This window comes from Chamaea fasciata, unplaced genomic scaffold (assembly GCF_029207755.1).
Source record: "Chamaea fasciata isolate MVZ Bird 193981 ecotype frontalis unplaced genomic scaffold, bChaFas1.0.hap1 SCAF_1, whole genome shotgun sequence".
Classification (NCBI taxonomy): domain Eukaryota; kingdom Metazoa; phylum Chordata; class Aves; order Passeriformes; family Sylviidae; genus Chamaea; species Chamaea fasciata.
In genome coordinates, this window is record NW_027094086.1 from 21,739,688 (window position 1) to 21,757,093 (window position 17,406).

Genomic DNA, 17,406 nt, shown 5'->3' on the forward strand with positions numbered 1-17,406 from the left:
TTTATTTTACAGTCAACTGTTTCCTTAATATGGTCAAGATTGACTTTATTTTCTTCCTGCGCAGATGAGTATTTTTGCTCTTCTGTTTAAATTTTGGCCAGAATTTTGTAAGTTCCAAAGCAATAAGGATAGTGACAAAATTCTACTTGGCTTGGAGAAACAAAAGGAAAAAGAGATGCGAAAGAAGGAGGGGATAACAGCAAAGGTAAGGCTCACAAAGTCTCAGGTGACCGCTGATGAACTGAATAACATGAGCGAAGATGCATAAAATAAAATACCCCTTTCTCAGCCTGATCCAAAGCTACCCAATCTTGTTAGATTCCAAGCATTACATGCAACCCAGTACTAAGGTGATTAGTTCCCAGTTCTGCCAATACATATACATAAGTTTAAATTGAAGCAGATGAGACAATGGAATGCTCCTTTCATTAGCCAGAGGAAAAAACGTATATTAGTCACCTTTTGTGCCAAGAGAAGAGCAAAAAAGAAGGCTGAATTAAGAACAATAAATCTGTGTACAGTCCATGTGTACTGTGGGCCACTGCAGATCTGTTTGCACTTTCATGATCTATAATTGTCTTATATCAGAATTCACATTCTGGATCACAACTGAAATCAAACCAAACCCAAACCAAAATTGATTTCATATCTATTTTCCAGAAGGACCACTTGAAAATCCTGCACATTACTTAAAAAAAATATTTATGTGGTAATTGCTTTGCATAATCTTTGCCTTTTCTCAAATATTTCTCAGCTTTCAAAGTGAAATTGTTAGACTGTTCACAGTGAGTTTCCCAAGAGTTCCATCGCATTAATGGAACTGTGACCTCTACAATGGAATGCTTGTTTGTAAAATTGTTTTTCTTGGATTTTTAAAATTAAAATATAATGGACTTCTTTTTCTATTGATTATAGGCTTTGAAAAAGTTTATTTTTTATTAAATACAATTGTTTGGCAAGCTTTGAGGAGAGAACATTCTTTTAAGGGCAGAGAAATTACTGGACTTGCAAACTGTAATAAGTAGATTACAGAGACCTTTACGTATTCTAAATACCATGTACACGGGTTGAGATGTTACATGTGATATGAACCACACAGGTATCTGGACGGATAAAGACATAGGCCCATAAGAACATGTATACATTGTTATCCTCTTTTAGGCACATGAAAGCTGAGGACCAGTGAAGCATTACTCAAGGCCCCACACCAATGTCAAGGGAAGTCTAAGATCCAAGAACTCATCTTCCTTTGTCCAAAGCACATTGTCTCCATATAAATTCATCTGCCAAGGCCATTGGCAATACTTATAGTGCAAGAATGCAAGATTTCAAAGTAATTCACTTTTCCATTTTCATAGACTTCTTTTCCATCTGCTTGTTGCCTATGAAATTTCTGATCACAATCAAGGAATAAAGAGCAAATCTTAAAGGGCAAAAGCCTAGCTTTTATGGAGAACAATGGGAATGGTGAATTACACTTCTAAGCAGGGAAATAGAATAAGAAATTTTAGAAAGTGACAGGCAGAGAATGCAGCTCAGTAAACAGTTTGTAGATTATTCTTCTCACAAAAAAAAAAAATCAGTAAACCAGTTACCTTTTAAAATCTCTTAAAAGAATGGGTGCAACAGATAATGTTGTCCAATATTTTAAAATTCCTTTTCCCTTTCTGTTATTGTTTAAAGAATTTGCCATTTCCTGTTCTCTTGCCTGAGATTTCTGTCCTCTCGGTGACAACATAATTCAAATGATTCAGTATCCCTGAAGGATACTGATAAGGTTCATCTAACATGAGCAATAGCAGGTTCACTTGTTGGCTTGTGGAAGGTGATGATTTCTTGGCAATGAAAATAAGGACTATGTTCCCTGCCCCACCAGGCTCATGGAACGAGAGCAAAGCTCTGGCAAGGGTTAGAAACAGCTTTTCTTAGATATATCTCCTCTCCACCCCACAAATCAGTTGCTATTTTGGGTTTATGTCAAACAGAGCAATCATAGTCCTAGGGGAGGAATTTGCTTTCTTCTTCCTTTACATGTGTCCCCAGAGCACTGAATCTACCTGTGCTTTTAGAACTGAACAGATAAGAGTTGGTCTTTCATGTAGGATAGTGGAAAAAATGGGCAGACAAAGAGCTTTTCACCAAGCAATGATGCATAACTCGGTATTGTTTGACTACCTCAATATATTTTTGTGTGCCTATTTGTTATTTAAGGAACCAATTCTATCAAAGGTGCCCTGGCAATGGACTTGTTCCTTTGTTAACTGCTAGATGCATATGCCACATACTTTCAAATATATAGGTCACTTTTTGCAGACTGCCTTGATGCCAGTACTAGCAATTTGTTGTATACATCATTGCATTTTATCTCCAAAGTAGATTTTGAATTTTTACTTTCAAGTGCGGAAAATAGCTTTAAATTATTTAGCTTTAACTTAGATTGTAGATTTGTACTTACTCTTTCCATGTTCTTAGCAAAGCCATCAATATTATTTTCCTTCTCTGTGTTTCTGCCACGTCTCTTAGCAATAGGCTTATTTGTTAGTAAGTGGTGTATTGGCATTGGGATCTAAACTCATTATAACATTGCTTAAATTATTATGAGGAGTAATTTTTAAAGACCTTGCTTAATTCACCATTCTCACTGAGAGAGCCAGCAAACATAAACTGCAGTGCAGTAGTATTCACGCTGCCTCTGTTTGCACTGGCATCCCTATTCCACCAAGAATGTGCCACAGGAGTTACTGAGCCTGTTTCTGGAGAGAAGATCTGCATCACACTGCCTGGGCAGTTCTGTACCCAAATATCACTCTTATAGTTGATGGATTCATAGGACAGAGGGAATGATGACAAAGGAAAAGACACTTTGGGAGCAATGAAACAAGATAGTGTGATTTTTCCCCCAGATCTTTCAGGGACTTATTAAGTAATTTTGGAACCATTTGATCCTCTTTTTTTCCTCACTTTCTCACTTGGAACACAGGAGGGTTAGATTACTCAGCTCTTGGAGAGAGCTCTTTGTGAGGTGAAATATGAACATTGATTAATGTTTATAAAGAATTTTGGGATCATCAGACAGAATGTGCAAAGGTGAAACAAACCAACATGAAAATGACAAACAGTTAATCACCAGAGAAGTTTGCCAAGGGTTACAATGCCTTGTTCTTCACTGTAAATTGTACATTGCCTGTTTTCCTAATTTATATACTGTAGTTCATACACAGCTACTGGACCAAGCTGGAATTAATCACGACAAATCCTACATTCTATATTTATACCTGAGGCCAAATTAGAGGCTCACAATGTCCTCTCTGTCCTTAAAATATGTTCTGTTGCAGATCTGCCCTATCTACCCTAGCTATATTTTTGAGCAGGTATTGAATCTGAAAGAAAACTGGTCTGCAGGAGTGTAGAGGACAGGAAACATGAACTAGAACAAAGAAATGCTTTTAAAAAGAAGCTACTATTTTAAAATATGCTCAACATGATGAATTATGAAACTAAGCATTACAAAACATTACTACAACTGACACTATCTCATTTCCAATGACAATTTTTGGTTCCTCAGACTTTGCTTTTACTTTAGCTCTGTAACTATTGTTCACTCCTAATTATGAGTTTTTAGAATTTGCAGGGTAAAGAAGCGGGGAGAAATCCCAGGGACGTGGCTCAACTTAAGTCCTCGACTCAGCCTAAGTCCTTGACTCAGCCTAAGTCCTTGACTCAGCCTGAGCTCTTGACTCAGCTTAAGCCCTTGACTCAACTGCCAAGGACTGTTTTAGTAAATGAGCTTGATAGGAAGAGAAGATCATCAACATCTTTAGCACCTATAGCTGGATATGGGAGGAAGGTAAATAATGCACGTTTCTACAGATGTCATTCAAGAGAGATAAAATGATCTTGGGAAAAGGGGAAGGGGAAGTTTGGTTTTGAATACTGCTGGTCAGATGGTTCTTCAATAACTGCTCATTCTTCTAAAATTAGCTTTGCTGTTGTATGTTTACCTACCTTACAGGTGAAATTTTTTGTTCTTTATTTTTTTAAGATCCAAGTTCTGAGTAGTAATAACAGCTAACAGAGCGTTAAGATCTTATGGATTAAAAAAGAATCTGTATTTAAAGATAAATTGAATAAAATGTAGTTAAGTTCTGGAATAAGACTTTTATTATTTGTGAAATTCATATCCTGAAAGAATTTGGTTTAGGCTTGAGTCCTGTTCTGGTCATATGTCAAAAACTGAAGCTGAACTCCTTTAGGAAGTCTAGGTATTTGAAAATCTGAAAGCAAATATCACTTCAAGACTTCTTCCATAACAACTCTGACTATGCATCAAATCTGTAGTGAAAAGGTAACCATTATTTTACTGGGAAATGGGAAAAACAGACATGCTACATTGGGCATATCAGGGGATCATTCATGGCTAAGTTGGCACTGCCAGAATATAACAGGGAACCTCTGCAACCACATTAGCCCAGATATGTTATATGAATGAGAAGTAAATCACACTTTGGCCACTGCTTATATTCCACAGAGTTCTTCCCATGGCATTGTGGTAGTGAAGAGCAGAATATAGAAAAAGGTGCCATGAAATACCCCCAAAATCTGAAATCACAGTATGAATTGCATAGATAAGCTTACACCCTTACCCTTAAGTGGACCTTTTTACTTTTGGTCATACCTGTTTTAAAAAACAGGGAGTTGAGCAAGCCAGTATATCCCTGGAATACACTTGAGTGCTCAAGAAGAGGTAGAATAAACAATAATCTTTTAAAGGGCAGTTTCTTCTTCCTTCTGCAAGCCCCTTTCTACTATAGGAAGGTGCTAGAAGTTCTCACTGAATCATGATATGACAAATTGGCTCCAAACTTCTCATGCCGTAGATAAAAACCAGGCCAAATAAAAGTGCAGTTCTCATCTTGTTTTGGAAGAGCAACCTATTATTTACATGCGATCTGAACTGTGCTTGTTTTCTTTAAAAGCAGTATTATAGCCTTAGAAAAGGAAAGGATGACATCTCCAGTTGATCTGCCTCTAGTGGTAGCATTCTGCCAGAGAGGGCAGGCAGAAGGAGCTGTGATGCTAATTAGGTAGTGAGTGAAAGGACATACACTAGAAACAGCTTTTCTCATATGTATTTTCTCTCACCTCACAAATTGGTTGCTATTTTGGGTTTATGTCAAACAGAGCAATCATAGTCCTAGGGAAGGACTAAGGGTGTAGCACAGAGATAAAATTAAGTCCTTGATAGCACAAATGATATTTTGGGAGGGTAAAGATCTTCTGCATTGTTTTTGAACAAGAAGGGAGAGAGAATAACACTCAGACCAAGGATGGATGGAGAATAAATATAAACATTGTATCTGCCAAACTTGCTTAAATCACGGTGTTTTGAGATTTACTTATTTACAGCAATACCCTTTCCCCCATTATTACAATATTGTAATGAAAAAAAAAATCTTCTTAATATTGTAAGTAACCAGCAATAAGAATATAACATAAATATGTTTTTTATCTTACTGTTGAAATGGATCAGAAACTACAGTGATATTACCTGAAGGCTGATGGCTTTTGATGGTTCTTGCAGGCTTCTTCATACTATTCCAAGTACATAGAAGCCTTGGAGCAGAAAAGGATAGACATTAAAAGGGAAGAAGATCTGGAGAAAACCCCATCATCCTTCCCTGCAGGTTATTAACCAAGCTTTGCAGTTTAGCAGGACAAGCTTATAGCTTAGGTGAAATTCTCGCTGTACAAGGATTTTCCTTGCTCTTCTTCTGAGTTGTGTACAGAAACCTCTGCCTCTCTTTTGCTGTCTGTAGGGGAGTTGCTCTCTGCGCTGTACTCATGAGTGGTATATTTTCTAAGAAAGGAAAAGTAAAAGTTGCAGGGTATCTTTGCACTGCCTTTACTGCACAGGTCTTGCTGCAGAGAGGAATAAAGCCATTTCTTCACTCTGCAGTGACGTGGCAATCACATACACATTTTACCTCCTGGTTTCTTGTGCTTCATCAGCTTACATTCAAGCAGATACTGAAACCTCTTTCTCACAGTCTGTCACCTTGTTTTTGGAGGATGTGAGAGGCATTGCTTCATCCTTGTTTCAGCTGTGAATATCCTCGTAGGTCTTTGCCAGGGATATTATGACCTCTTTGTTTATTTATGAAAAATATCCATTTAGTAGCAGGGCTAGCAATAGCACTATGTAATATTCAGTCCCTTCAGTTTCACATTATTTTAATTTTTTTCCATGTGCAGGTTTCTTGTCTATGTCCTCCCTGAAGCCTGAACGTCCTGTGAAAGCCACCATTCCTACGAAGCATAAACCCTGAATCTTCCCAACAAGCAGGAAGTGAGTACCAGACTGCCAACAAGTGTACTTTGAAATGTGAATTCTCAAAAGCTAGTTTTTCTGCTGCCAGTGCCGATGCTCATTAGTAGCAAGTTATCCCACTCCAAAACATGTTTAAGTGAAGCTGTACAGCCTCCATATGAAAACAAGCTTATTTTTCATGCCAGCCATGGTTAGTGGATCTAATGTTGACCAGATGGAATTTTGTTGCAAAATGGTAGTCTCTGAAATTAGGTTATCTAAGCTTTCCAGTTAAGATATTTTAAATAGGAACATGAGATGACTGGAGAAATCTCACACCTTACAGTTACTGTCAAAAACCTATAGGAGAACTAGCAATAGATCACCTCTGCCAAAGCCAATTAAATATTAGACTGAGAGAAAGAAATGGGACAGCAAAAAAAACCTGATAAAGACAGAAATACAGATTTTGCTTCAAAGTCTGAATTCCCAGAAGGAAGAATCCTCCAGAGGTATTTTTTTTGGTTTTTAAAGCCTATGTTGAAATTAGGTGGACTTAAAAAAATTGATAGAACTTGGAATATTACTGCTCCTCCTTCCTCTTCTAATTCTGTACTTAGCACTGCTATTTTAGGCAACTTGGTGTCCTGCCCTCACTAGTCGTCCTAATTTTCCAAGTGTCTGAACATAATGCTGTGGCAGCATTTTCTGAAAATGCTTCAGAGACAGCAGAGAAAACTTCAGAGAAAACTTCAGCATTCCTTGGTCTTCCCTCCCACTCTCTTTCTGCCCTCTTACCATGTTCTACAGTTGCAGTTAGAGTAATCCAGCCACCTGGGGCCTCGTGCCTCGCAGGTGTGACTGTATTCCACACACTTTTGCCTTCTGCAGTGCTGTTCTGCTCCCCATGGAGCTGGATCGCTGTGGGCAGTCCTGGCACAGGGCCTCTGCTCCTGCTCTGTGGCTGAGGAACCTCCAGCTGTGCCCAGGGACCACAGGGCCCACAAGGCACCTGCCCCCCTTGCTGCAGCCCAGCCCAGCCCTGCCCTGGCCCACCCTGGCTATTCCAGACTGGAGAACTGCATTCCTGCCAGGCACCAAGCTGTGGTACAGGCTAATGCGATGAGAAAGTTGAGGTCCTGTGTGATTGGAGAGGTCTCTCCCACCAGCTTCAGTTGCAGCCCACTCTCTAATGCCACTGGAAATTTGCACGTCACTGTCCTATAGTGGTCTGACCACCCAGCTGGTAGGGTGAGATAGCTACACAAGACCATGAATGCTCTTAATGAGGCATCTTCCCTCCGCTTTGTAACAGAGCAGGTCACACCTTGTCTGTTGGGGATAAATGGCAAGGCTGGCAGCAGCAGGCCTGTGAGAGAGGCCAGGGCTGACGTGCGCTGGGCACAGCCAGTCCCAGTTGCCTCCAGTGGACCCATCACAGGACATGGCTGATCCCTCAGCCAAGATGGTGGCACCTTGGGGAAACACATTTCAGAAAGAGCGAGGAAAGCCAGAGAGTGGAGGAGGAAATAAAAGGAGTGATAAACAAAAGAGGGAACACCAAGAGCACAGGAGGAGGTGTAAGAGGAAGAGGTTAAGGAGGAAGTTGAGGAGGAGCAGGAGGTGCTCCATGGTGGAGCAGATATTCCCTGCAGTCTGTGGAAGATCGATGCTGCAGCAGAGGAAAATAGTGAGAAGGAAGAAGGGGCTTCCCAGTGCCTTACAAAAGGGGACAGAGTGCAACCAGTGCTGGTAACAAGGAGGGGAGGAGAGGTACTTGGAGTGAACTTGAACCTGGGACACATGGAGGAAAAGTGTTTTCTCTAAGTGTGTAAATGTTCTTATTGCCCTCTCTCTCCCACTACCTGAATCAGTAATGATTTATTCTAATTTGCAAGAAATTGATTTCCCCAATTTGAGTTGATGCATTTATTGAAGAACTGTTCTGATTATTTCAACTGGCTGAACTCAGCAATGACATTTTGTTACCTTTTCAGGCACATTAAAATCTCTCTGAGCAAGGGAATGCAGAAACATTCAATGGAGACAGCCAGGAGACACAAATGTAATGTGCATGTAAGGTTTGTTCTTACAATTCTAAAGCAAAGATGACAACTTGGAATTTTATTAATAACCATGGGATCAAGGGTAGAAAATAAACATCTTCCAATGTGTTTCATATCAACCTGATTGTGACACTGGCTCTTGTTTTTATAATTTAATAATATACCTTGAGGCTCAAAACAGTAATATTAGTAAGATTCCACTGAAGTATGCATGGCACAAACTACTAGATAGTCCCCATCTTAAACATCTTATAATCAAACCCAGTTCTTCAGTGCCTAATCTAATGATTAAGTAATACCCTGCCTTGAACTGACAGCTCTGAAGCAGGGTGTTTTGGCACACTGTACTCTAACTATGCAATTCACACTACTTCTGTTCATCGAGGATAACTCATGAGGTCTCTGAGTTATTATAAAGCCAAATGCTCTTCTTGTTTCCTCACAGTTTAGTCTGATTCCTGTTCCAAAATTCACCTTCTGTCTCGTTTCTGAGTTTTGATCCATAAGAAAGGCTTAAAATCTATCAGGACACAGATGGGATTGGGACCTTCTAAACAATACCATTAATCCCAACGCATTGCCTAACAGAAGGTTGCACGAGCTTATAGCTCTTGTGTAGCTCTCCGTACTATTAAAAAGTTTTCAAAAGACTTGGGGCACAGTTGATGTGGGGACTAAGGATTAATTGAGAAATTAAGAGGTGGCAGGGGAAGAATTAATACTAGGCAAGAGACAGGATGATACTAGACCTTTCCACATACTTCAGACCACTTTAAAAACCAGTCCCAAGCCACAAAGCTGTTGGCTCCATTCTTCCCCACATGTGTGTAACGCATGTAAAAGAAAGGCTGATCAGTAAGCTCCAGCGAGCTCAGTTCCTGAGGATTTGCCCTGAGTTAGGGATGGGACTGTCTCCTGCTGCTCATCCTGACCCCTTGGACAAGGAGCATGAGCCATGTAGCCCTGTCTCCTTTGTCAGAAGTACAGGTTCTTCTAGAGCTGCCAGATCATGCTGCGAAGGACCATCCAAGGGTGGTTTCCTCCTCCGTGTGGAGTGGCAGCTGAGGACAAATAATAGTCTTCTTCCCTCTTAGCACAAGAGTGACCAAGATTTGTACGGGATTTCCATTGAGAGTTGCTTCAGACAGGCTGGCAAAGAAATACACTTTCTTTTATGGATATAGTTGCCCTGCTCATATATTCTCACAGAAGGAGCAAGGGAGATCATTGGTTCAGTTCCCGCTTTGCCCATGGTTCAGAGTTTGCTTCATGCTTTTCTGCATTCATTCTCTGTTTGAGTTATCTGAACAATATGTTTTTGGTGGAAGCTACAAGGGAGTAAAACACAAAATACTTTCCCTGGTTTTTATGTTTTCCCAAATTTCACAAATGCAGTGAACTTTAATGTTCAAAACATCTGAGGAGGTTGGAATGCAGCATCTTGTAGTGAGCAAAGCACATGTGGTACTGCGTGGCCTACCGCTCATTAATGTGAAAGGCAGAGAAGAATCATGAAGTGCCATAAATGCAGTGATGTTTGTCACCCTAAAAAGCACATGGATGGCCACCTTCTACTGCTGTGGTCGGTACAGTGCACGCAACCAAATGCTGGAGCATGGCAGGCTGTTTATGTGTAGCTGTATACTTGCCTTCATGGAATTTTGAGACAGTTAGACAATGTGTAAACATTGCTTATCTTATGCTTGTAGTTTTGACGTGATTAACACTTGGATTACTTAAAAAATTAAAAATATTATCCAGATATTGGTAACAAATGATAAAACTCCTTGTGAATTTTCCAGCCTTGCCAAATAGTTAGCAAAAATTTGCCAGCAAATTTACCGCATGCAAAAAACTACTGTCCCAGACAGTTCTGATCATTAATACCATACGTGTTTATGAAAAAAAGAAATACTTCATGTACTTAATTATTGAATAGAATTTTTCAAACTGGCCCTATTCACTGAAAGTGCTGCAAACTGAGGTTTACTCTCAATCTAGTTTGCTGTTCTGTCTCTGTGGTAGCTGAAACATATGGGTGTATGTACAAGTTTTAGTGCCAAGGCCATGTCTTCAGTATGCAACTGAGAAGGATCACATGTATTGGTAATGCCAGAATTACCTGTCATACCATTATTTTCATTTTATGTGTCAATTTTAAAGGAATATTGGGCAATTGAACAGAGAATACATTAAGAGACAGGGACCCTTAAGTTTCTGGGTTACTGGATCTAATCTAATGCAATGGCAGATACCCTAGAATTGCTATTTGAAGAGACACCAGAAATGGAATAGTGGTTTAAGTCTCATCCCGAGGGACCAGTTCCAGCAGAGAGACTGAGAACTGACTACATATTATTACTCTGAATAGTGATTCTACATAACTTCAGAATACTTGTACTTCTATTGTCTTTTTGTCTTGCTCTTGAGATCTATTCTCTCTCAGGTTGATTTACCACCTATGTGAGCTCAGCAGCTTTAAAAGCTAGAAATTTTTTTATCAATGGCCCTAGCCTAGCACCTCTCCCTTCAGACAATTAAAATCTATTCCTTGTTTATTTTAAGTACTTATACTTAGTGACATTCAGAAGTCTCTACAGCAGAACAACAGTTCTCTGGGAAATTTGCTGTTACAGAAAATAAAAACAATTCTCTTTTTCAGAAACTTGCAAACCTAGAAAAATTCTGGATAGATTTATGCTCCAGTGGTGTTAAAATATATTATGCAATCATACTCATTCAGGCTTACTTTTGATGTTTACTCTCAATTAATTGATTATAATAGTTAAAGGATTATTTTGGGTTTTTTAAGATGCAATTTCAATTAATAAATATTTATGTTAAGATGCAATTACTGTGTATTTCACTTTTTTCTCATCAGACCTGACATGTTTATTAAAGAAATTTATAATTTTTGAGAGTGCAGTCCTGAAATTGCTCATTCAAATACTTTTGATATAAATCCAAGCTGTGATTACGTGCTTCAGAAAGGGCTTTATAAATTTTGCTTTTACTTCTCTTCTGCTGCTGCATGACACAAAATATCAGACCATGAGATGAATTCCTGAAACTACATAGTGCTGCCTTATGTTACTAAGGTGCACATTTCTGTCAGTTTACAAGAGTGGTAGTAGCCATGACCAGTCCATTTAAAAGGGGCAAAATGCTTTTTCCTTTGAGTCTGTGCAATGCTGCTCTTCCATTGCCTCTGTACCCCTCACAATCCCTTTTTAATGGCTGTTTCTTAAAGTCTTGTTAATGGGGAACTGTCTTAGACCACGAAAAGTGGGTTCATTAGACTCCTTCAAGGTGTGAAAATCTAGTTTTTAGTCATCAGATATTGATACCAGCAATGGGGAAAGGTGTTTTGCAGATACAGTAGTAGACTTGGTGGAACGGACCCAGTTTCTCTTACTATACAGTATGGGGGGGCCAAGGCCAGACTGATTTGTGTCCCACCTTCTGCATAATTTACATGAAAGAATCATTGTGATTCACTTGGCAAATATATCTGAATTTTAAAAAGGGAAACCTGCAGTAATGAAATCTACAGATAAAAGCATCAATGAACTGGATATTCACATCAGTTTGGGACCCCCAGTTTCCTGCTGTTGAGAGCACTGAAAAATGGCAGGTGCTCCATCATTGCTCCTTCTGTGCCTTTAGCCCAATACAGTATTACAGGTATATTTTCCATCCTCTACCTCTTGTATGCTTGTGAAATGGCCAGCCCCAGTCCCAACCAACATCATTGCTCTAGTCAAAAATGTTTAATTTAGCATGTGTGTGTAAAAAGAACTGATGAGAGAACAGTTGTTTCAAAGTTTTGTCCCAAGCTTGGAAAAGAAATCCTGAAATTATTTATGTTTCTAATGTTAAATGCTGGGTCAAACTGATCACTGTGAAGCTGTATGTGGCCAGTGGAGCTGCAGTAATCTGGCTGAAATTCGGCCTATTTGGAACTGTCCCGTTACATTCAACTGGTGATTTTTGTTACTACCTTTTTAGCCAGCCATTGTGAATCATGTCTGAATACAGCTAAGATGGGGTTAACGGATTTTTTTTTTAAGCTTATGGAACTTTGTTGGTTTTAGTACATTCAGCAGTTGCTGTAAAAATGTTAGGGAAAGACAGGTTTGAACAAAAATTTTAGATCTGGATCTGTACTTATTGTTCAAATCCACCTAAATTTGAGCATTCCCAGGATTTCAGAGAGTTATAATTCACATCTGTGTTTCAAACTCCTTCATGCATGATTGTCTGAATGTGCACTTTTGGAACAGGTCCATGTCTAATAGGCTAAATTGTAGTTCCCAGATCAGAAGCCACATGGTACTGCTATATAGTTTTCTTTTCTCCTCTTATAACGTAGCCTTCAAAAAAGGTTCTGTCAGTCCAGTAAATTGGATTATTACAAAACACCAAAGTCTACACTTTCTATCTATCTGCTATTGAACTCACACATTTTTATTTCTACTAATGATTTAGTAAAGCATTTGCACAATGGCCACAGTGGAGACTCATCTACCAAGTAATTATCTATCAGAGCACTGGAGCAGATTTGAATTATGCAGGACATACTAAGCTGTCCCAGTATGTAAGGGTAGTTAAGGTAGAGATGAGAATCTCTTATTTTTAATACTGACAGAGTCAAAATAATTTTTATGTCAAGTAAAGGCTGTATTTACTTGGATTTTCCTCTATTTCTCTACTAATTAAAATATTTCAGTTTTGTGGTAACATATGTGAAAGCATTGACAACAGCTTTGCTTATTCCACATGCTAATTATGTATTTTCTCAGAGCATGCTGATGTACTGTGTGCATTTCTCACGTTAAGATTTAATTTCATGTCAAAGCAAAAATGGGAATGTAGTAAGTGGATTTGTGCTTTTAATTTTCAGTATTTCTTTTTTGCTCTCAAACAATCTTGTATGATTCCTCTGTACCACATGCATTTGAAAATCTTTTGTTGGCAAGATGTTAAAGAAGAAAGTAATACTTGCTTCTCAGAATAGGATTTTTGAACAAAGCAAAGCAATTTTGCCATTAATGAGACAGTTAAATGAAACAAATGACACAGCAAGCAAGAGAAAGACCACAGCATCACACTCAAGGAATGCACAGGCACACAATAGCTTATGCAATACTCCCCATCTGACTAAGTCAGTAAACACAGTGATTTCCTTGGAATTTTTCACTACAATAGGCCATGGTGACTATAGCCCAGTAAATAAAATCAACAAACTTATATCATTCTTAGTAGTTGCCATCCATAGGCAACTCAATGGATTTCATGCTAGCTGCAAGACCCAACCCAACATGGGGTTTGTAAACCCCAGACTGTGATTGGCTTTGATACCACCCATTCCTGAAAATGGTACTTTAGGAATTCAATCTATCACATCTCTAGAATAATTTACACCCTTACAGTTTTGTATGTGCACATGCATTTACAGGCACGTATACATGCATGTATATAAACACAATCCAACAAATGCCTAAAATAACCTTCTTTGGAAAACTGTTTTACTGTCATAATTACATAGGGCTTAAGGTTGGTGTATATAACTTTTTTTTTCCAATACAGTGTTTCAACCATTTTCCTCTGTGTTATTTTTTGGAATGAAAGTCTGTTTCATTACAATGTTTGTGAATGTACTCACTTGCATTTGAGAAACAGAGCAATTACACTTGCTTTGTTGAGGAATGTGGCTCCTTCCAGAGATCTGCATGGCTGCTGAAAAGAGGAATAAATGCATTTTTTGGGAGTTCTTTTTCTTCCAGAAAGCACATGCAGGAAAGAAATTAACTTTTGCTGTGTTTTTTCTCCCAAATGAGAAAGTAATTAACAGCATGTGTTGGGCTATTCACTAAAGAATACAATAAATTATTTACTATTTTCAAGCTAATGAAGTGAATGCTTGATCTAAAAAAAGGAGAGTGTGTATGATTATGTTCATTTTCCAGTTATGACTTTCCAGTTCAAGATCATCTTAACTCCTGGCTGCCTGATCCTGTAATTTGCTGAATGTATTGAAACTCGTTCTCTTAATTCACGTCTCCAGAGATACTCAGCACCTGGCAATAGCAGGCCTTCAGAAAGCTGTCCAAAGGACAAAAACAGTGAATTTTTTTTTTTTTGAGTGAAAGACCAGAAAAGCACAGCTTTGTCACTGGAGTTCCACATAAAAGTATACAAAAAACAACAAACCAAACCAAAATCAAAAGACAGAAATACATAGGTTTATTTGGGCTTGCAAAGGTAACCTAGTACTAATCAAAGACTGTATTCCAAGATGACAGTTAAGCTTTGGAAACAAACTGCCCAGAGAGCTTTTGCTATCCCTATTGTCATCAGAGGGGCTCTAAAAACAGATAAGGTATGCATATCTTCCAGGAATGACTAAGAATGTTCAGACCCATACTGGGGCTGGGGAGTGAGTAGATGAACCCTTGAGGGACTCATTCTCTGAATCCATATTCAGGTTGTTCTGAAGGCAAAAGATTAGCCTCTGCTAAGGAATCTTATGAGAGTCAAGGGCCGTGACACTTCATTTGCTCTGCACCCGAAACTCCCACTGAAGCCAATTATTCAATCTAATTTAACAAAGACCACAGCTTCTCTGGCTGTGCAATTGTTGGTAACCATCAACAAACTGATTCATCTACAATTGGGCCAAATGTTACAAAATCTGTTTCTGAGTTCTTGTTTGTACCTCCATCATGAGATTACACCAAAATTAAAGCATGCAGTACTTGAACTAACTTCAAAGACTGAGCTTGCACTTCTAGCTAGTTCAGCCTTTTTATTGGTTCATGTTTTCCATTTGGCTTCAACATCCTGTTCCTTACTGATGCCCTTCTAGAGTTTCATTTACGAATATTATGTCCCTGGTTAGTGAGCCACGCTAATTAATACAGTGGTGGGGGCTATGGATTATAGTAATCTCATGCCTCCTGCTTGGAAAAACACTGCAATTTTTCCAGACGTTTACATGTAATGCCGTATTGAACATGGCCAAATTTGTTTCAGGAAAATGTATCCTGAACTCATTTAACCAAAATATATTTAAGGTTGCTTGTACTGTTCTCTATTGCCAGTTTTGTTAATCATGAAGCTCAAAAGTTTCAATGCAGTAGAAAACTGAGACCCATAATTTCCTAATTAGATTGTTTCAAACAAAACAGTAAAGTTAAAACAGGCTGGTTTAAGTATAGATATTTTTTTAAGTTTATGCCAATAACAAGTTAAAAAAAACAGAACAGATGATTTGACTACTTTCTAGATGCCTCACTTGCCTGACTGTGCCTCACCTTTCAAACCTGGGATGATAAATTGAGATGGATTTTAGCTTGTCTGGGGATTTTGTAGTCAGAAAATCCCTGACTCTGCGACTTAAAATGTTCCCAAGGTTATGATTATAAAGAAAATCTATTATATTTGCAATACCATTAAATATCAAATAGAAATTATGAAGCCTTTGGAAAACATAGCAATCCTAAGTTGGTAGATGCTTCCAATAACAAAATAAATGAAAGCAACGGCATTTCTTTAGGAATAATATTTGACTAGACCAGGTAATGTAATTGGAAACTATAAATAAATTTTCAGGCTCACAATTAATTCACTGGGTCATAAAGAGGTCAAGAAATACATCATCTCTGGTGTACTTTTTATTTTACTTTTAGTTTTTAATTGTGCTCATGAGCTTTCTTTTCATAAATGGACATGATTTGCTTGATGTGACTACACTATGATGATACAAGTCACCACAAATCTGAGACACCCCTCACTCCTTCTAGACTCTCATTTCAGGCAAAGAAATGAAAACTTGCCAACGTCTCATAACACTTACCATGTCATCACCTCAGTGTAAATTAAAACAGACTAAAATGAGATGTTCAGAAATATGAGTAAAAAGTCTAAAAATTGCCACAGGAACCAATTGCAAAGTGATCTTTATATGTAACCTGGGCCAATCTTTTTCTGTCAGAATGAGCTCTGTATTGTACTAGGTAAATTGAATACACAGCAAAGATATCCCTAGGTTAAATCCTACTGCTGCAAATTTTCAGATGTCACCCTTGCAGGGTGCTGGCCCCAACCTGAACAAGGCCCCTTCTCCTCTCTGTGAGGAGCTGATGAGCCAAGAGCAGCATGCTGAGCCAAGAACTGCCCAAGCAAGTACCTTGACCCTTACCAAGGGAGGTGCAAATGTAATGCCTTGTGGAGAGTGAGGCTGATCTTCTCTTTGAAGAAGGCTTTCCCACTTCACAGCCACTGTTTTACACCCACAGGGAAGTTGGTCTGCCATTTTCTGTAAGAATTAATTCCTTGAGCAAAATTATAGCTGTGTCAACAGCAGCTGTTGGCCACCTCCTGCTTTCCTGGAGGTCTGATGTTCACTTGTCACATCTGGGAAAAATAAATGCTAACAAAGGGTCTGGCCTAAACTCTATTAATATATGAAGAACATTCCTTGTTTCCATGGCTTTGGACTACTGAAGGGTACCCATGTGAATCTTCTGCTTAGACTTAGAGTAACACATCCATAATCAAGGAGGGGAGCACTGGCAAAAGTTCCAGGTGCATGTAGGGACTCACCAGGATTGCTGGGCACATCATGCAAGCAATATAATAGTTTCTGTACGGTAGGTAATGTTTGCAGCTAGAGATTTTTGCCTTGTGTGAAACTAAACCACGTCACAGCACATGAACTAAAGTGTGCTTTGAAGAGGAGTGTAAAAACTTGATCTTTTGTCCTCATGTTGTGGTCCCTGCTTTCATTTTTAAGGGAGTAACTCTGCTCCTCTGCTGTTCTTACCATAGACACTTTCTGAAGCTGAACACAGACTAGGAATGCTTGTGGCCTACCTTGGCGGGGCTGTCACTTGCTGAGATGGGCCTGTAGAAACTGAATTACATGTAACAATTTTGTGTGTTGACTGGTTAAATTTTAGGTTGGAGTACTTGTCTGTAAAGGTGGTTCAATATGTTCCTGGAAAAACAGGAACGAAAGGAACTTTCTCA

General features: G+C 38.8%; 1 protein-coding gene across 2 annotated transcripts in view; it reads left to right on the forward strand.

Annotated features, from left to right (window-relative positions):
- Window positions 1-8,448, forward strand: part of RGS22 (regulator of G protein signaling 22) — a 59,672-nt gene extending 51,224 nt beyond the window's left edge. For both annotated transcript variants that reach the window (XM_066177958.1, XM_066177967.1), the window contains exons 24-28: window positions 65-205; window positions 3,623-3,847; window positions 5,582-5,684; window positions 6,253-6,346; window positions 8,305-8,448. In XM_066177958.1, coding sequence (XP_066034055.1) covers window positions 65-205; window positions 3,623-3,847; window positions 5,582-5,684; window positions 6,253-6,326 — 543 coding nt within the window. In that variant the 3' untranslated portion in view covers window positions 6,327-6,346; window positions 8,305-8,448. The remainder of the gene's footprint in view (window positions 1-64; window positions 206-3,622; window positions 3,848-5,581; window positions 5,685-6,252; window positions 6,347-8,304) is intronic.
- Window positions 8,449-17,406: the final 8,958 nt, after the last annotated feature.